Below are 13,975 nucleotides of genomic sequence, written 5' to 3' on the forward strand. Positions count from 1 at the left end.
TAATTAATTAACGGGACGAAACGAAAATACGTGAAACAAGTGCATTCTGTCTTTTGCATTAGCACTCGCGTGATATAGTCTAGGGGACAGGGTGCTGTTGATGTAAAGACTTCAAGTACATACGAGAGCACATCAGACAAACATTTTTGTTGGGATATCTGTTTAAAATATACATGCTTCATAAATTAGTTGTAATAAATGTTATTAGTTGTACCACTGTGTTTAGTTTGAGGTGCTGTCGTCCGAAAATATTATACTGAATCAAAATTTAATGCTCTTCATCATCATCATTTAAGCCACAAACAAGTACGTCTTGTTTGTGGCTGAAATGATGAGACACTACTTAGACTTTTTTATGCATAACAAGGCAGTTATGCGACCACAAAATCGCACCTGATGTTAAGTGAGATGCAGTCTAGGATGGTACATATCTGCCCTGCAAGTGCATATACACTCTCGCCTTGAAAAGGCCCGGATTATAGTTTTCGGGATAGACAGCGGCAGGCAATTTTTTTTTAAAGAACTATTAATTTGTTGTAATGCGTTAAATTACTTAAGTCCTTTGCTCGATTTGAAAAAAATCACCATAGAATCACTATGTTTCCTACATAGGCGGTACGAAGTTCGCCGGGTCAGCTAGTTGCTGATACAAGTCTCCTGGCCCCTGGCCTATACGTCATTAGCAGACCTTTTACACGGCGACGGCATGTAACCTGATATGAGCATAATATTTATTAGGAGATAATGCGTCTCATCCCCAATACAACCCTTAGCCCCTAACTCTATAGCAATAAAGTTCAAATTGCAGCGGCAAATACGACTTTTGTATTGGATAAGTTATTATTCTTATTAACGTATTAATAATGGTGATTCACTGAGGGTTGGAAGATGACCTTTTAGTAGACGATGCATTATGTTTAACTAGGTTTTGCCAGCGGCTTTTCCCGCGTGTATTTCAGTCAGTATATAAATTTTCGCGCCTGTTAAAAAGCCGTATAAAAATTGTGTTTAATGTTTTTCCCTAGAGACCTAGGGAAAGGTACATAGACCAAGCATGATGGTAACATTCTAATTTGTAAAGATGGATGGTTGTTACGTCTGTCACAAAACAACCTTACGATATTTGATGAAACTACAATTTTTTTTATGTAATCGGTGGCAAACGAGATATTTCTTTTATCAATTAAATTAAAATTAATTGACCAAATTACTCGTGACAAACTCAATTTCAAGCTAGTTTATAACGTAAAGCCCGGTCTCGCACACTCACTGCGGGCGCCCGTCGCACAGTCGCGACAGCAATATAATTACGCGCGAGCGATAAGGATGGGTAGCTTGGGGTCATTGGACAAAATTCTACAAGCTCGCAGACCAGACTATAGTAGGATAGCTTTATCCAGTTCATTTAATTATAGTTGTTGCAATTCACGAAGGCGATTGAGCTTTACACGTGTAGTGGTTCGCTACTGTTCGTTTTTCAAAAGTTTTGATAGACATTACACTATCGTTATGTGCATGTACCCGTACACACACAAGTAAAGCTCACTCGCCTTCGAGAGTTGCAAGAACTATATACACGTTTAGATTTAATATTCAGTTTACATAACTTTATAATTAACATCAATTTATTCCTTGTTCCAGATCCAGCATCACGCGAATGACTTCAAGATATTCAAATTTTAGAACCTCAGTTAAATTAAAATTAGTATTATGTGATGTGCTCTAGTTCAGTGACATAGTTTAGTCCGCCATTTTGTTACCATGTCGGCCATTTTGAGTGTCGTGCGGGTGGGGGTCAGTGACCTGGTGGTGCGAGGGCTTCTGCTGCTGGTGTTGGCTGTGTATTCTTCTTATGGTGAGTTAATTTTATTATTCTTTTAAAATAAGTATAGATCGTTTCATCCACGAAGACGCGACCCACCATTCTTCCGCTAATGTCAGTGTTATCTGTACACGCTAAATCATCCATGAGTGCACACGCACACTACAATAATGCCGCTCGGATTGCTCGGGTCAAACTCCTCGCACCCCGCGCGACCGAGACCAAAAATTGGTGGGGCGCATCTTCGTGGATGAAACGATATGTAAGTAGGTATATTATTGATGACTAATGGACATAATATGACGTCCACCCACAAGGTGGATTGATCAGACGACTTCATAAAGATAGCAGGAAAGCGCTGGATGCAGGCCGCTACTAACCGGTCAATATGTAAATCGTTGAGGGAGGCCCAAATCATAATTTCAGCCACATGACGTCCACTGCTGAATATAAGCCGTCCCCAATGATTTCCACATGGCCCGGTTGGTAGCGGCCTTCATCCAGCGCCTTCCTGCTACCTTTATGAGGTCGTCGGTGCACCTTGTGGGTGGAATTGGGGATATTTGTTCTTTGTGATAAGTTACCTAATATTCTGACTACGAACGACTTGCGTTACAAAGCGACTAAAATCGTCTTATCTCGCTTCAAAATACATCTTAAAACCCCATGAAAACTTAAAATATAATTTATTTTCTTCACAGCTCCCAATTTCCTGACACGATTCCCGGAACTCCCCAAAATTCCTGTCCCGCTCCAGAATTTGTCCTGTCCTCGTTCAAGATTTGTTTATTTAATAAAATAAAATTGAATTAAATAATGAAATTATCTTATTATTGCTGGTTTTCTATATTTAATCCTAATCCAAATCCGTCCATCAACTGTCAAATTTCAATATTATGTTTTTGGTCAAAATATCGAGTGTTTTTAGATTTTCATATCTAGATAATACATATAGGCACATTTTTATAACTCAAAGGTGACTGACATAGTGATCTATCAACGCACAGCCCAAACCACTGGCTGAAATTTGGCATGCAGGTAGATGGTATGACGTAGGCATCCGCTAAGAAAGGATTTTACAAAACTCCACCCCTAAGGGTGTAAAACGGGATCCACGCGTACGAAGTCGCGGGCGGCCGCTAGTGTGGTAATATGGACATTAATTTTCTACAATTTTGAAGCACAAATAACGTACTATTACACCTTTCTTGGTATCTATTAAATTATTAAAGTTATTAATGAACTCCTATTTCGAACACGATTCCTAGCCTACCCTCATTATAAGAACCCAAAAACTCACACCTATAATAAATTCCATGAAATCTCCACGCTATTTTGATCTCTATTTTTATGATATAAGGATTATTTCAGCGTGAAGACTTAGTTGTCAGTTGCATATGAAAGATTACACTTTCGATTTTGAACTTTGTTACAAGTAATTAAGGTTTAAAATGCAATATCTTAGTAGACTGTAATAAAACATAACGAGTCCAAACGAATTACAAGCCTGAGCCGTTTTTGGGAATGTTTTTGAACGATTACATATTATTTTATGTAATTTTTATCGGAGTAGAGCTTAGAAGCGGTAGAAGTGGGCGAAAAAATGGTAGATTTTTGATAAATTTAGAAAAAACGGGCCAAGTGAGAGTATCGGAGAGTTTGTATTAGAGATGATAATAAATGTACATGGAGGAAGTTGCCAGCAGAAACTAGAGCTCAACTAAATTATTATAGCTCTAGCGCTTAACTAAGTCAGCATGGGAGGGATGACCAGCGTCGCGATTTTTAAATCAAATTTAAATGTCCCGCGCGGGACAGGATCGGTCCCGCTTTTCGGATAGAGACACTCACTTCACTTCACCAGACTATTGTTTGAAATGCCATATTATTCTAAAGAATAAAACTTTTTTAATTTCGATTTTCTTTTTCTTTTTTTATTCTAAAGACGAATTTAACGATAGAGTAAATCTGATTTAAAATATTATTTTTTTGTTAAAATACATTTTCTATGGCTACTTTTGCTATCTATTGTCACGTAAACGTAATTTGAAGTCAAATAAAAAGATAAATATTTGAAAACCTTTGATTATTATACGTTTTTTTACTATGTCCCGCTTCTGACGCAAGAATCCCGCTATTTTCACTCAAAAAGTACCAAAGTCCCGACTTGGCGAAAAAAAAAACTGGCAACGCTGGATGACACTGACATAATGACATGACAGAGCATACAAGTCTGTGGGTCTAGACAAAGTGCAAATTATAATCGCAAACCAGTCGAAAAGTGGTCGAAAAGCCCCTTTTTTGTATGGAGTTTTGACGGATTCGATTTTCGATTCGATCAAAAAGTGCGTTTTGTCTAGGGGGGCAGAAGCACATCTAAAGTCTGGCTGACGTTTGACGTCATAAAAACCCTCCCGTGCAGCTCTCCAGTTATGCCCTAGTCTCACAGATCACAGAAACTAAAGGGAGATGTGACAAGGGGGCGTGGCCGGTATCGCAGCAATATGCCCAAAAACAGAACACATTGCTCGCGACAGCAATGATGACAGCAGCGACGTCATAATGTAAACAGTTTACATTGCTTGCGTAGTACTAAAGATTATTCAAACGTTGAGTACTGATACCGCAGTGGATAATGAGCACATATTTTGATTACTTTGTGTGTGTGATCGCTGGTTCTGATTTTTGCCATGTTGGAAACCATATAGTTGAACGATGGTAGCGCCCCCTGTCATTGAGTTTGGTGGGACAGTTCAGCGTGGGTCATCTATATGCCTAGACTAGACCAATAGTTCTTTAGAGGTATTTAGTAAACAAAGTCTTGCTTTTTAATTACGACCACATTGTGCACACTATGTTTCTCTCATTATTAATTATTATTCATGTAGTTATTAACTATATTACAAATCGCAACCTCGCGTGTTTTGCAAAGTAATGTAAAAACTGTTTCAATCTTGATTTATTGTTGCCAATAATTTAAGCGCAGTGACACATTTTCAAGTTAGCTATTTAGGGCAATGTCGTTTTAGTGGTCACCAGTTGGCCACCACTGCGCCAGTGGTTACCACTGTAGAGTAAGGTATATGGTAAGGTGCTGTCACAACTCTATGGTCACTTGATAATGCGTTTTAAATGAGTTGGTTCGTTTTTTTTTATTTTTCAAAAGAACGCATTAGACCTGATAAGTGGTTTTTTCTCTCTAGGAAAACCGCGAAAGTTCGAATTAAAAGATTGTAGTGATATTCTTTATCTAGGTAACACTGAAAAACTACTACGAGTAAGTATCTAATTTTGCTACGTGTACTTTACTACATAATCTACCCTGCCCTAAAGTAGCCACAGACAATTAATTACCCCAAAAAGAACCCTAATCACCTCCCTCGCAACTTCATCTTCGTCAGAAAAAAAAACTAAACGTCAATGTCAACAAACTTTTTAAATTCGACGCGACAAAGGCGGCGACGTGCCACGCGAACGCCATCTGTCATCGCGCGGGTTCGGAATTCGAAAATAGAAGGGTTAGGATATAGGGATGTCGGATTTAGTTTGACGGTGTCACATTTGAAATTTTGAATCGTTCCATCCGTTTCGTAATGAGCGTTAGGGAAAAGGGCGGGAAATAGTTTTGGTTAATGTTATTTTTTTATTTAAAAAAAGTTACTTTTTTATCCGCAATGAATAAGCTGCATCTCGCCTGATGGAAAGTGATGATCAGGCCGAAGATGGCAGAACTAACAAAATGAGTTATGAGTGTTTGAAAATGTTAATCTGCTCATACCACATTTGAATCCTGAAATGTATGAATGCTTGTCAGATAAAACCTATGTTCATGCAAAAAAGTCGATTCTTCAGTTTTGTCAGATAACACATTTGTCCACTCACCCCTTCAATTGATTTCTATGGTGTCTCGATTCATTCGCTGATACTTCTAGGTGTATATATTTTCCTTGCAAAACTGCTCTACCGAGAGAAGTTGGTGGTTGCACTGTTTTTAAAGGCTTATCTAAACATAAGTCTTCTCCTGGCACAGTCGAGTAATTATTTAGTCAACCCTACCCCAGACAAGCGTGAGTCGGCCGGTCTTTAGGCCCGGGAATAGCCGGCGGGCGTTTGAACGGTTAATTTATTAGCCCGTCGGTCGTTACGTTCCAAATTTAAATTTGTAAACGACGCCATGTTTTATTTGGCACTTTTGTCAATGGCTGCATTAGGTGATAAATTAGCTAGTCTCATCTCATTATGATAATTAATTTATTTGTGTTTATAATTTAGACTTAAAATTCTGAAGCACGAAATAGCAATTTACACTGGACCGCAAAGAAAAAGGTTACAAAATCTTTAGAATTAACAGACCTAGCTTTTGAAATGAAGACTGCATAAACTAGTAGGTTTTGTTTCCTAAAGCTAGGTCAGTACTTAGTGTAGTCAAACGATTTTGAAACGACAAGTGGCAAAAATCTGATGTAATTACTCAGTATTGATATCCCTGATTGATCGCCCTCCTGTACATAATTTAATGATTGTCCAACGTGACAAAAATCGCAACTAATAATCCAGTATTGATAGTAACGTAAACGAACGAAAGCCGCTAACATAGCCCGACGGATTAGCAAGCTGAAGTGGCAATGGGCAGCGCACATAGTATGCAGAACTGACGGTCGGGCAGCAAGGTTCTGGAGTGGAGACCGCCTACCGGAAAACGCAGCGTGCGACGTCCACCTACAAGGTGGACCGACGACATCATAAAGGTAGCAGGAAGGCGCTGGACGCAGGCCGCTACCAACCGGGCAGCATGAAAAGCATTGGGGGAGGCCTATGTTCAGCAGTGGACGTCCTATGACTGAGATGATGATAGTAACGCCCTCCTGACAATGTTCTGGGATGGTTCAGTGTACTACAACAATACAATTTACCTTTTTTGTTTTTCAAAAACAATACCATAGACAACAACCAAGTTGGCCAACGCAAATCAATGCTACCAACATAACATTAGCAACCGTACGTGCATTCCACGCATTCCACGGGTCTAAGCGACCCGCGAAATTTGGCTCGGCCCACCACGGGTTAATTACAGATAACTGCGGTAGATAGGGTTGGGATTAGTGTCGCGTCCCGGTGCGGGGAAGTCCCGGATTGATAAGAGTTTATTATTATTGTGCGGGACATGATAGTTCAAAAATCAAAATGTGTAGAATGCATAGATATTATCTGCTCTTCGTTAAAAATAAACAATTATACAAAATAGTTAAAAATCAAAACTAATCAAATACTTCTTGTTAAAAAATACCGGTTGCAATGTGACCGGTTCGGAAGATAAGTAAACAGATGTCCTACTAACCACTGATTGTTATTACACGTTACAGTGTCACTGGTTGGACAATTAAAGAAAATTGCAAATAGATAATGTTAGGTTTTTAAGAATACCAAACTATTCACATCTCTCGTTCTCCTGTGTAGCCAGGATCTACAGCTTGACCGCCAAAAAGCAATCGTCTCCCACCCAATAGAAAGTCTGTTGTTACTTGTTACACATCACAGAAGAAGAAAACGAGGCTGTCCCAGATAATCTGGGACAATAATTGTTCACAGAACTTGACAACACTAGTCTGGATTCTAATTAGATGAACAATTTAGGCACAGAAGATGGTCATGTGTTTTGGATTGTAAATTCAATGAACATTTGAATGAGAAGTATCGTACTAAAGGGCCATCCGTTTAGAAATTGCTTCTTAGTTGCCAAGTTAGGGCTCTTTCCCCGGACCCACCCGTTTTTTGCAGGATCCCATTTAGTTTACCGCCCGTATTCACAAACATTACTATGAGGTCTCACAGTGCGCGTGGACGCACAAGGTGACACACGAAACCATCACAGAGCTCTATTCAACGCTGTGCATTCGATTTGCTGCTTCACTTAAGCAAGCATCGTTTGTGAATACGGGCGTTAATAACGAACATCGCGTTCCAATTTGGAATGACCGTCCAGTATTGCAGGATCCCGCAAAACTGGACTGTCGTGTCACATTATGTGTTTGAAATTGGAATGACATATTCGAACGGGTCGCTTTTTTTCGGGACACTGCAGACCGGATGTTTGTGTGAACGTTAATATTATACCACGTATCTACTAAACGGGATCCTGCAAAAAACGGGATGCTCCATGGGAAAAAGCGCCCTAAGTGCAACAAATTAAATTGACGCAAAAGTAACCAAGCTGAATGAACTAACATTCAATTTCCAATCTATTTTTGACGCGTTTCACTGTCAACTGTCAAACTCGATGACAGATGGCGCTAACTGCAAGCCGCGGGATAAGGCGGGATTTGTGAAAAAGCCGCCATTTTGGCCGGTTCTATATTCGAAATCGAGTAAGGAGGCACGTTTCGGCTATAATTATTAACCGGGAAGTGTTACAATTTTAAACGTGGAACACGACCGTTTGTTTGTTTTTTAACTGTTATTATTTTAAAATCGTATTTTGTTTTTGTTACGGATTTATTCTAACTTTAGGCTGAGTTGCACTACCTAACTTTGACCGTAACTAAAACGATAACCGGTGTTTTTTGTATGGATTTTGACAGATTTTAGACGTTTGTTAATGTCAAAGTAAGATGGTGCAACCCAGCCTTATTTTTTTCGTTGTTTATGGTGCCAACTAAAACACGATCTTTTTTAAACACCTATTCTGTAGATGCATAGAACAGAAAAAACATCAAAAATCAAACGATACACTCGTAAATGGAAAAGGGGAATACTGAATAAGAAGTTACGATATTGAGTTTCCTTTGAAAACTCAAAATGTCAATACATCAAATAAGGCAGTGGCACTGGCCTTTTCTCTGATGTTACCTTGTATGACAATGGATGGGTAGGCATCGTGATTTTAGTTGTAATAAATTGCTTGTTTCTAAAAACTATTAAATGTAATAATAGTGCTGTTTACTAAATTACAAATAGTGGTAATTACTTTTTTAAATTATTACTTTTATTTTAATATATTTATATTCCATCTTTTCATAGTAAGAAATAATATTAAATTTATGTTGTTAAAATGTTAAGAGTCATCTATGAATAAGATTTTAGAAAGAAAGAAAAACCAAAAAAGATTGTTGAGTCCAACATCAAAATAAAAATTATCATAGATATCAAAATTATTGTGTTTTCGGGATTTCTAAAAAAGCTATTTATATTTGGTTACTTATTAAAGTATTATTATGATTTGCAATTACAAAGAGCTGTAAAAACCAAAATAATATTCCTAGAATCGATATGTTTCAAACTACAAAATAATTTAATAGTTTGTCAACTTACACTACTTACTGCGCCTATTAAAACAAAAACTTAAAATGTTTCTAAAACTAATGCTTTTAACTTTTAAAATATCCACGATTCCAAAAAACGCAAACTTAAATTGCTATGCAGAAACCTCTACGTTGCATTTAAAACTTTATCCCGACGAATTAAGTTGTGAAATCGAGTGAATTATGTGCATCCGTTAATGATGGGGCCCTACGTTTATGGAAATAAGTTTAAAATAAATCCTATGGAGTTAAAATGCAGTTTAAGGGACGAAAAAGGTATAGAGTCGCTCACTAATGTTATAAAGAAGAAAGATTTGTATGTTTGTATTGAATAGGGTCAGAAACTACTGGAACGATTTGAAAAATTCTTTCTCCATCAGAAACCTATATTATTTCTGACTAGCTTTCCGCCCGCGTGGAATTTTTTCGGTTTTTTATATAACCTATGGCACTCAGCAATAATGTGGCTTTCTATTGGTGAAAGAATTTTAAGTTTTCAGTAGATCCCGAGATTACCCCTTACAATTTAGCAAATATACAAACACAAACTACCTCTTTATAATATTAGTATAGATGTCATAGTCAAAGGTCGATATGCAGTCTCTTCGCGGAATGACTGGTCTATCCTAGGTTTGACCAAGGCCTTCAGGCAAACCCCGAAGTAAATTCTTATTTCGGCCTTTGACTAAGTCAAACCTAGAAGTGCCTAAACGGTTCAGTCAAACGTCGAAACTAAAATAATCTGTTTCGGGCTTTGCCTAGTCAATCCTAGAAACGACTGACAGACTCGGTCAAAAGTAGATGGCAAATAGAAAACCGGTCAAGTGCGAGTCAGATTCGCTCACGAAGGGTTCCGTGCGACTCTGTTGTTGTATGGGAGCCCCCCTTAAATATTAATTTTATGATTTATTTTAAAAAAAGATATGCAACTAAATATTATGTGAATATTTCATGGGTTCACCTGTTTACGTTTTAATATCAAGTAGAAAACTGCAACAAGTCACGTTTGCCCCCCTTAAATATTTAAGTATTTTGTTGAATTATTTATTTTTAAAGTGAATTATGAGATACGAGCCTGGTGATAGACAACATTTCATCATTATCATCATCATCATCATCATCTCAGCCATAGAACGTCCACTGCTGAACATCAGGCCTCCCCCAATGCTTTCCATGCTGCCCGGTTTGTAGCGGCCTGCGTCCAGCGCCTTCCTGCTACCTTTATGATGTCGTCGGTCCACTTTGTGGGTGGACGTCCCACGCTGCGTTTCCCGGTACGCGGCCTCCACTCCAGAACCTTGCTGCCCCATCGGCCGTCAGTTCTGCGTACTATGTGTCCTGCCCATTGCCACTTTAGCTTGCTAATCCGTCGGGCTATGTCAGTGACTTTAGTTCGTTTACGGATCTTCTCATTTAGCGAAGTCATAATAGTAGGGTCTAAACTCTTTATCCTTTAAGGTAACATAACCATAAAAATTAGTAATTAATCAAGATCGATCTAGAAACACTGACAAACAACCTCAGTATTGTATAAGTTTAGATAGCTGCGCGTGCGCGTGAAAACCGACCGTCGTAACGCCTATGCAATAATTTTGAGATTAGAATTAAGTATACTTAGTTTAGTTTAGTCTTGATTGAGGTTTGACTAGTCAAACCCCGATTTCATTAAATTGAGTTTCGACCTTTGCCTGACCAAATTAGTTACTCCTAGGTTTGACTAACATTATTTAGTCAAAGGCCGAAATGTTTGGGCTTTGACTAAGACTTCTAGTCAGACCTGAGGATTGACTAGTCAAACCTAGGAGTGCCGGAACTTCGAGGTTTGACTATAACATAGATATAGATAGATGAATATAGGCGGTCGGTACAAAGTTCGCCGGAGCAGCACTAGTGGGTGTTATTTTTGCTGGATTTTCGAGCACAATAGAATAGAATAGCACAATAAACTAGACATGGTAGCAATTAATACATGTAATTTTGTCTGAATTTGTTCATTCCACATCATGAATTTGGGAATTTTTTTTGATTGACGCTACCAAAATTTCATACAACATTTTTAACAACTTTTTAAAAAGGTGGAGCAGCAGTTTAAAACAATTTAAATATAAAATAATTTCAGACAACTCTTAAGACGTTCTTGTTCCATTGATACATTACTGAGGGCGTGGTTCCGTCGAATTTATGACAATCGGGAGCCCTTGGCATAGTACAAATAGAAGAGATAATTTTCTTGAATCTTACTGGAAATAAAAACTTTGAAGAAGGGATGAGTCAAGAAGGTCAACATGACTTTTATAAGTGTTTGAAAACGTTGAAATGTGTGATTTGTCAGTGAAAACCTTTGCAAGGGTCTGTATTTTGACACGAATCAATCAATCTGTAGATTTATCGGCAAAAAAGAGATTTTTTTTACATATTTGTCAGATATTTAGTTATTTATTTTTTGTCCACTCACCCCTTCTTACTTTAAAACGTTTCCTTTAAATGTCAAATACGTTACTGGGTGCAGGGTTCGAGGGGAAATTAATTTATCTCTGGTAAATCGTATTGTCCTCTTGTAGCAGAGGCTAAATGGCCTGATGATAGTGACTTCAATAGAAATTTTCCCTTTTGTACAGTTCCCAAATAAACTTTTAAAGTCAAAGGTTACACAAGAAAACAGTGGGCTGAGTGTGAGTTTACATCAAACGTGCTCTATTTAGTGAGCGCGTTTAAAAAATGTATGAAAATTTTAGTTTTTGAACGTTTCCCGCTAGGGGCGTTGTACAATCCGTCATACATTTAATGTCATTTTTTGACGCGCTCTGGCCGTTCTATTTTAACTACGTCACTTCCTTACGGAGACAGCTTAAGGTAAATAACTTGAACTTAATAACTTAGCTTACCCTTGATTTATACGTGGAGTTCCCGAAGAGATTAGCTTTGCTTATTTTTACAGGATTTGCCTGATGTATTTGCTTTTAAAACCCCAGTTTGACATGTAAACTTATTAAAAGAAAAAATATTACTTTCCTAGATATTTATTGTTGATACAAACACATTCAATGATATCTACATCTGCACTAATATTATAAAGAGGAAAGATTTGTTTGTTTTGAATAGGCTCCGAAACTACTGGACCGATTTAAAACATTCTTTCATTAGAATCCTACATTATTTCTGATGAACATAGACACGGAACTATTCCCACCTCTCGTTCCTACCGCTACAACTCCTGTGAAGCCAGGATCTACAGCTTGGACCCGCAACGAAATTAATCAGAAGAACATAGGAGTTCGAAGCTAAGGTTCGACTTCCCTCCATTGCTAAGCGGATGACAGGTGACAAACAAAGGTTTAGTATAAGTAAACTTTAAGAAAAGATTGTACCACGGATAATAAACATCAATTAAGGGGACCTATCTTATGAGCTAGCTAGGTAGTTAATATATCTGCCATTATGAACATATTTTATAGACAGTACGAAGTCAGCTAGTTTCTGTTCATTTTGCGGAGGCGTTAAATCTAAATAATTTAAATAAACCTTGTATTTTGCGATGTTGTCAAACACGGTCTTAGCCATGAATTTTTCAATATTCCATGAAATAATTATAATATAATCGTTAACAACATTTATAATCTGAACGAATATTGTTGGAATATTATTATGCTAATGATGTTATAAATATTTAAATCCACTTAGCATTCTAAATTAGTGCTGGCTTTACTATAACCTAGATTTTAAGAATTCATATTTTGTATAATTTTTTATTTTGGCTGCCACCTCTACAGGCTACTGTCTGAAAATTGGGGTTACAATTAAATTTACTAGAACCGTTTGACCGATACATTTTTTAGTTTATTTTATTCTTTGCGAATAGTGTTTTAAATTATAAAAAGTTTCATGTTTGAAACTTTTTTAAATATCAAGAAAACTCGCTATCAATATTTCAAGTTACCTTTAAGTCTCAGTTAAAACTATAGCAGAGATTAAGGTCTTACTTAATACATACGTTCATACTATTAAAACAATCAAATGTCGATATGGCTCAGTAGAACTCAGTCAACAGTCATCTAAGTAAGCGAAAAGTTCAATTATGTGTGCGTTAGTTCTGTATTTTTTTTACCTATGAAAAAAAGAAGATAGTGCATTTTTTGATCCAAATGGCGCTGGATGCAGGCCGCTACCAACCGGTCATTATGGAAATCATTGGGGTAAACCTATGTTCAGCAGTGGACGTCCTATGTACGTACACCAGTACTAAAGTACCTACTTGACCTTCACTAAAAGCCCGGTCGCCGAGCACGTAGAATTTCGTCCAATGAACTCGGCGACCGGACTATAGTTGGGTTTTGATTGGCGGTCAAGCTGTAGATCCTGGTTACACAGGAGTTGCAGCGGTGGGAACGTGAGGTGGGAATTGTCCCGATGTACTAAAGTACTTAAGCTATTTGTCAAAACAAAACCGTTAATTAGTGTCAACTGTCGATGTAGAAATTAGATCTAAGTCGTAACAACGCTAAAATAAGACTCCTGAGCGTCTGCATCGGCGTATGCGGCCTGAATAATGGCGGTTCACGTCTCGGCAAATTACCGCGCAAAAATAAGTGCCGCCATGAGCCCATGACACTTCTCCTTTTTCACGAGACGGCGCGAAGGAATCGCGGCTTTGACGGCCTAGATGTGAGTATTTAAATTGGAAAATACAATACAAATCATAGATTGTGCGATTGAAGGACTCATTGATTTTAGTAGCATAAAATCTTCCAACTCTTCCTTATGTTCTTCTGATTAATTTGCAGCGGCCAGTTTAACGTTCCTCCGGGACAAACGATGCCTTCACTGGTTGGGTTTTTATTGGCAGTCAAGCTGTAGA

The 13,975-nt window shown here is 37.9% G+C and overlaps 1 protein-coding gene across 1 annotated transcript in view; it reads left to right on the plus strand.

The window, feature by feature from the left end:
• The window catches only part of LOC135085608 (uncharacterized), a 227,278-nt gene that overhangs the window by 26,127 nt on the left and 187,176 nt on the right, over positions 1-13,975 (plus strand). The window contains exon 2 of the mRNA XM_063980383.1: positions 1,642-1,855. Coding sequence (XP_063836453.1) covers positions 1,762-1,855 — 94 coding nt within the window. The 5' untranslated portion in view covers positions 1,642-1,761. The remainder of the gene's footprint in view (positions 1-1,641; positions 1,856-13,975) is intronic.

The sequence above is a fragment of the Ostrinia nubilalis genome, chromosome 29 (genome assembly GCF_963855985.1).
Source record: "Ostrinia nubilalis chromosome 29, ilOstNubi1.1, whole genome shotgun sequence".
NCBI classification, from domain to species: Eukaryota; Metazoa; Arthropoda; class Insecta; order Lepidoptera; family Crambidae; genus Ostrinia; species Ostrinia nubilalis.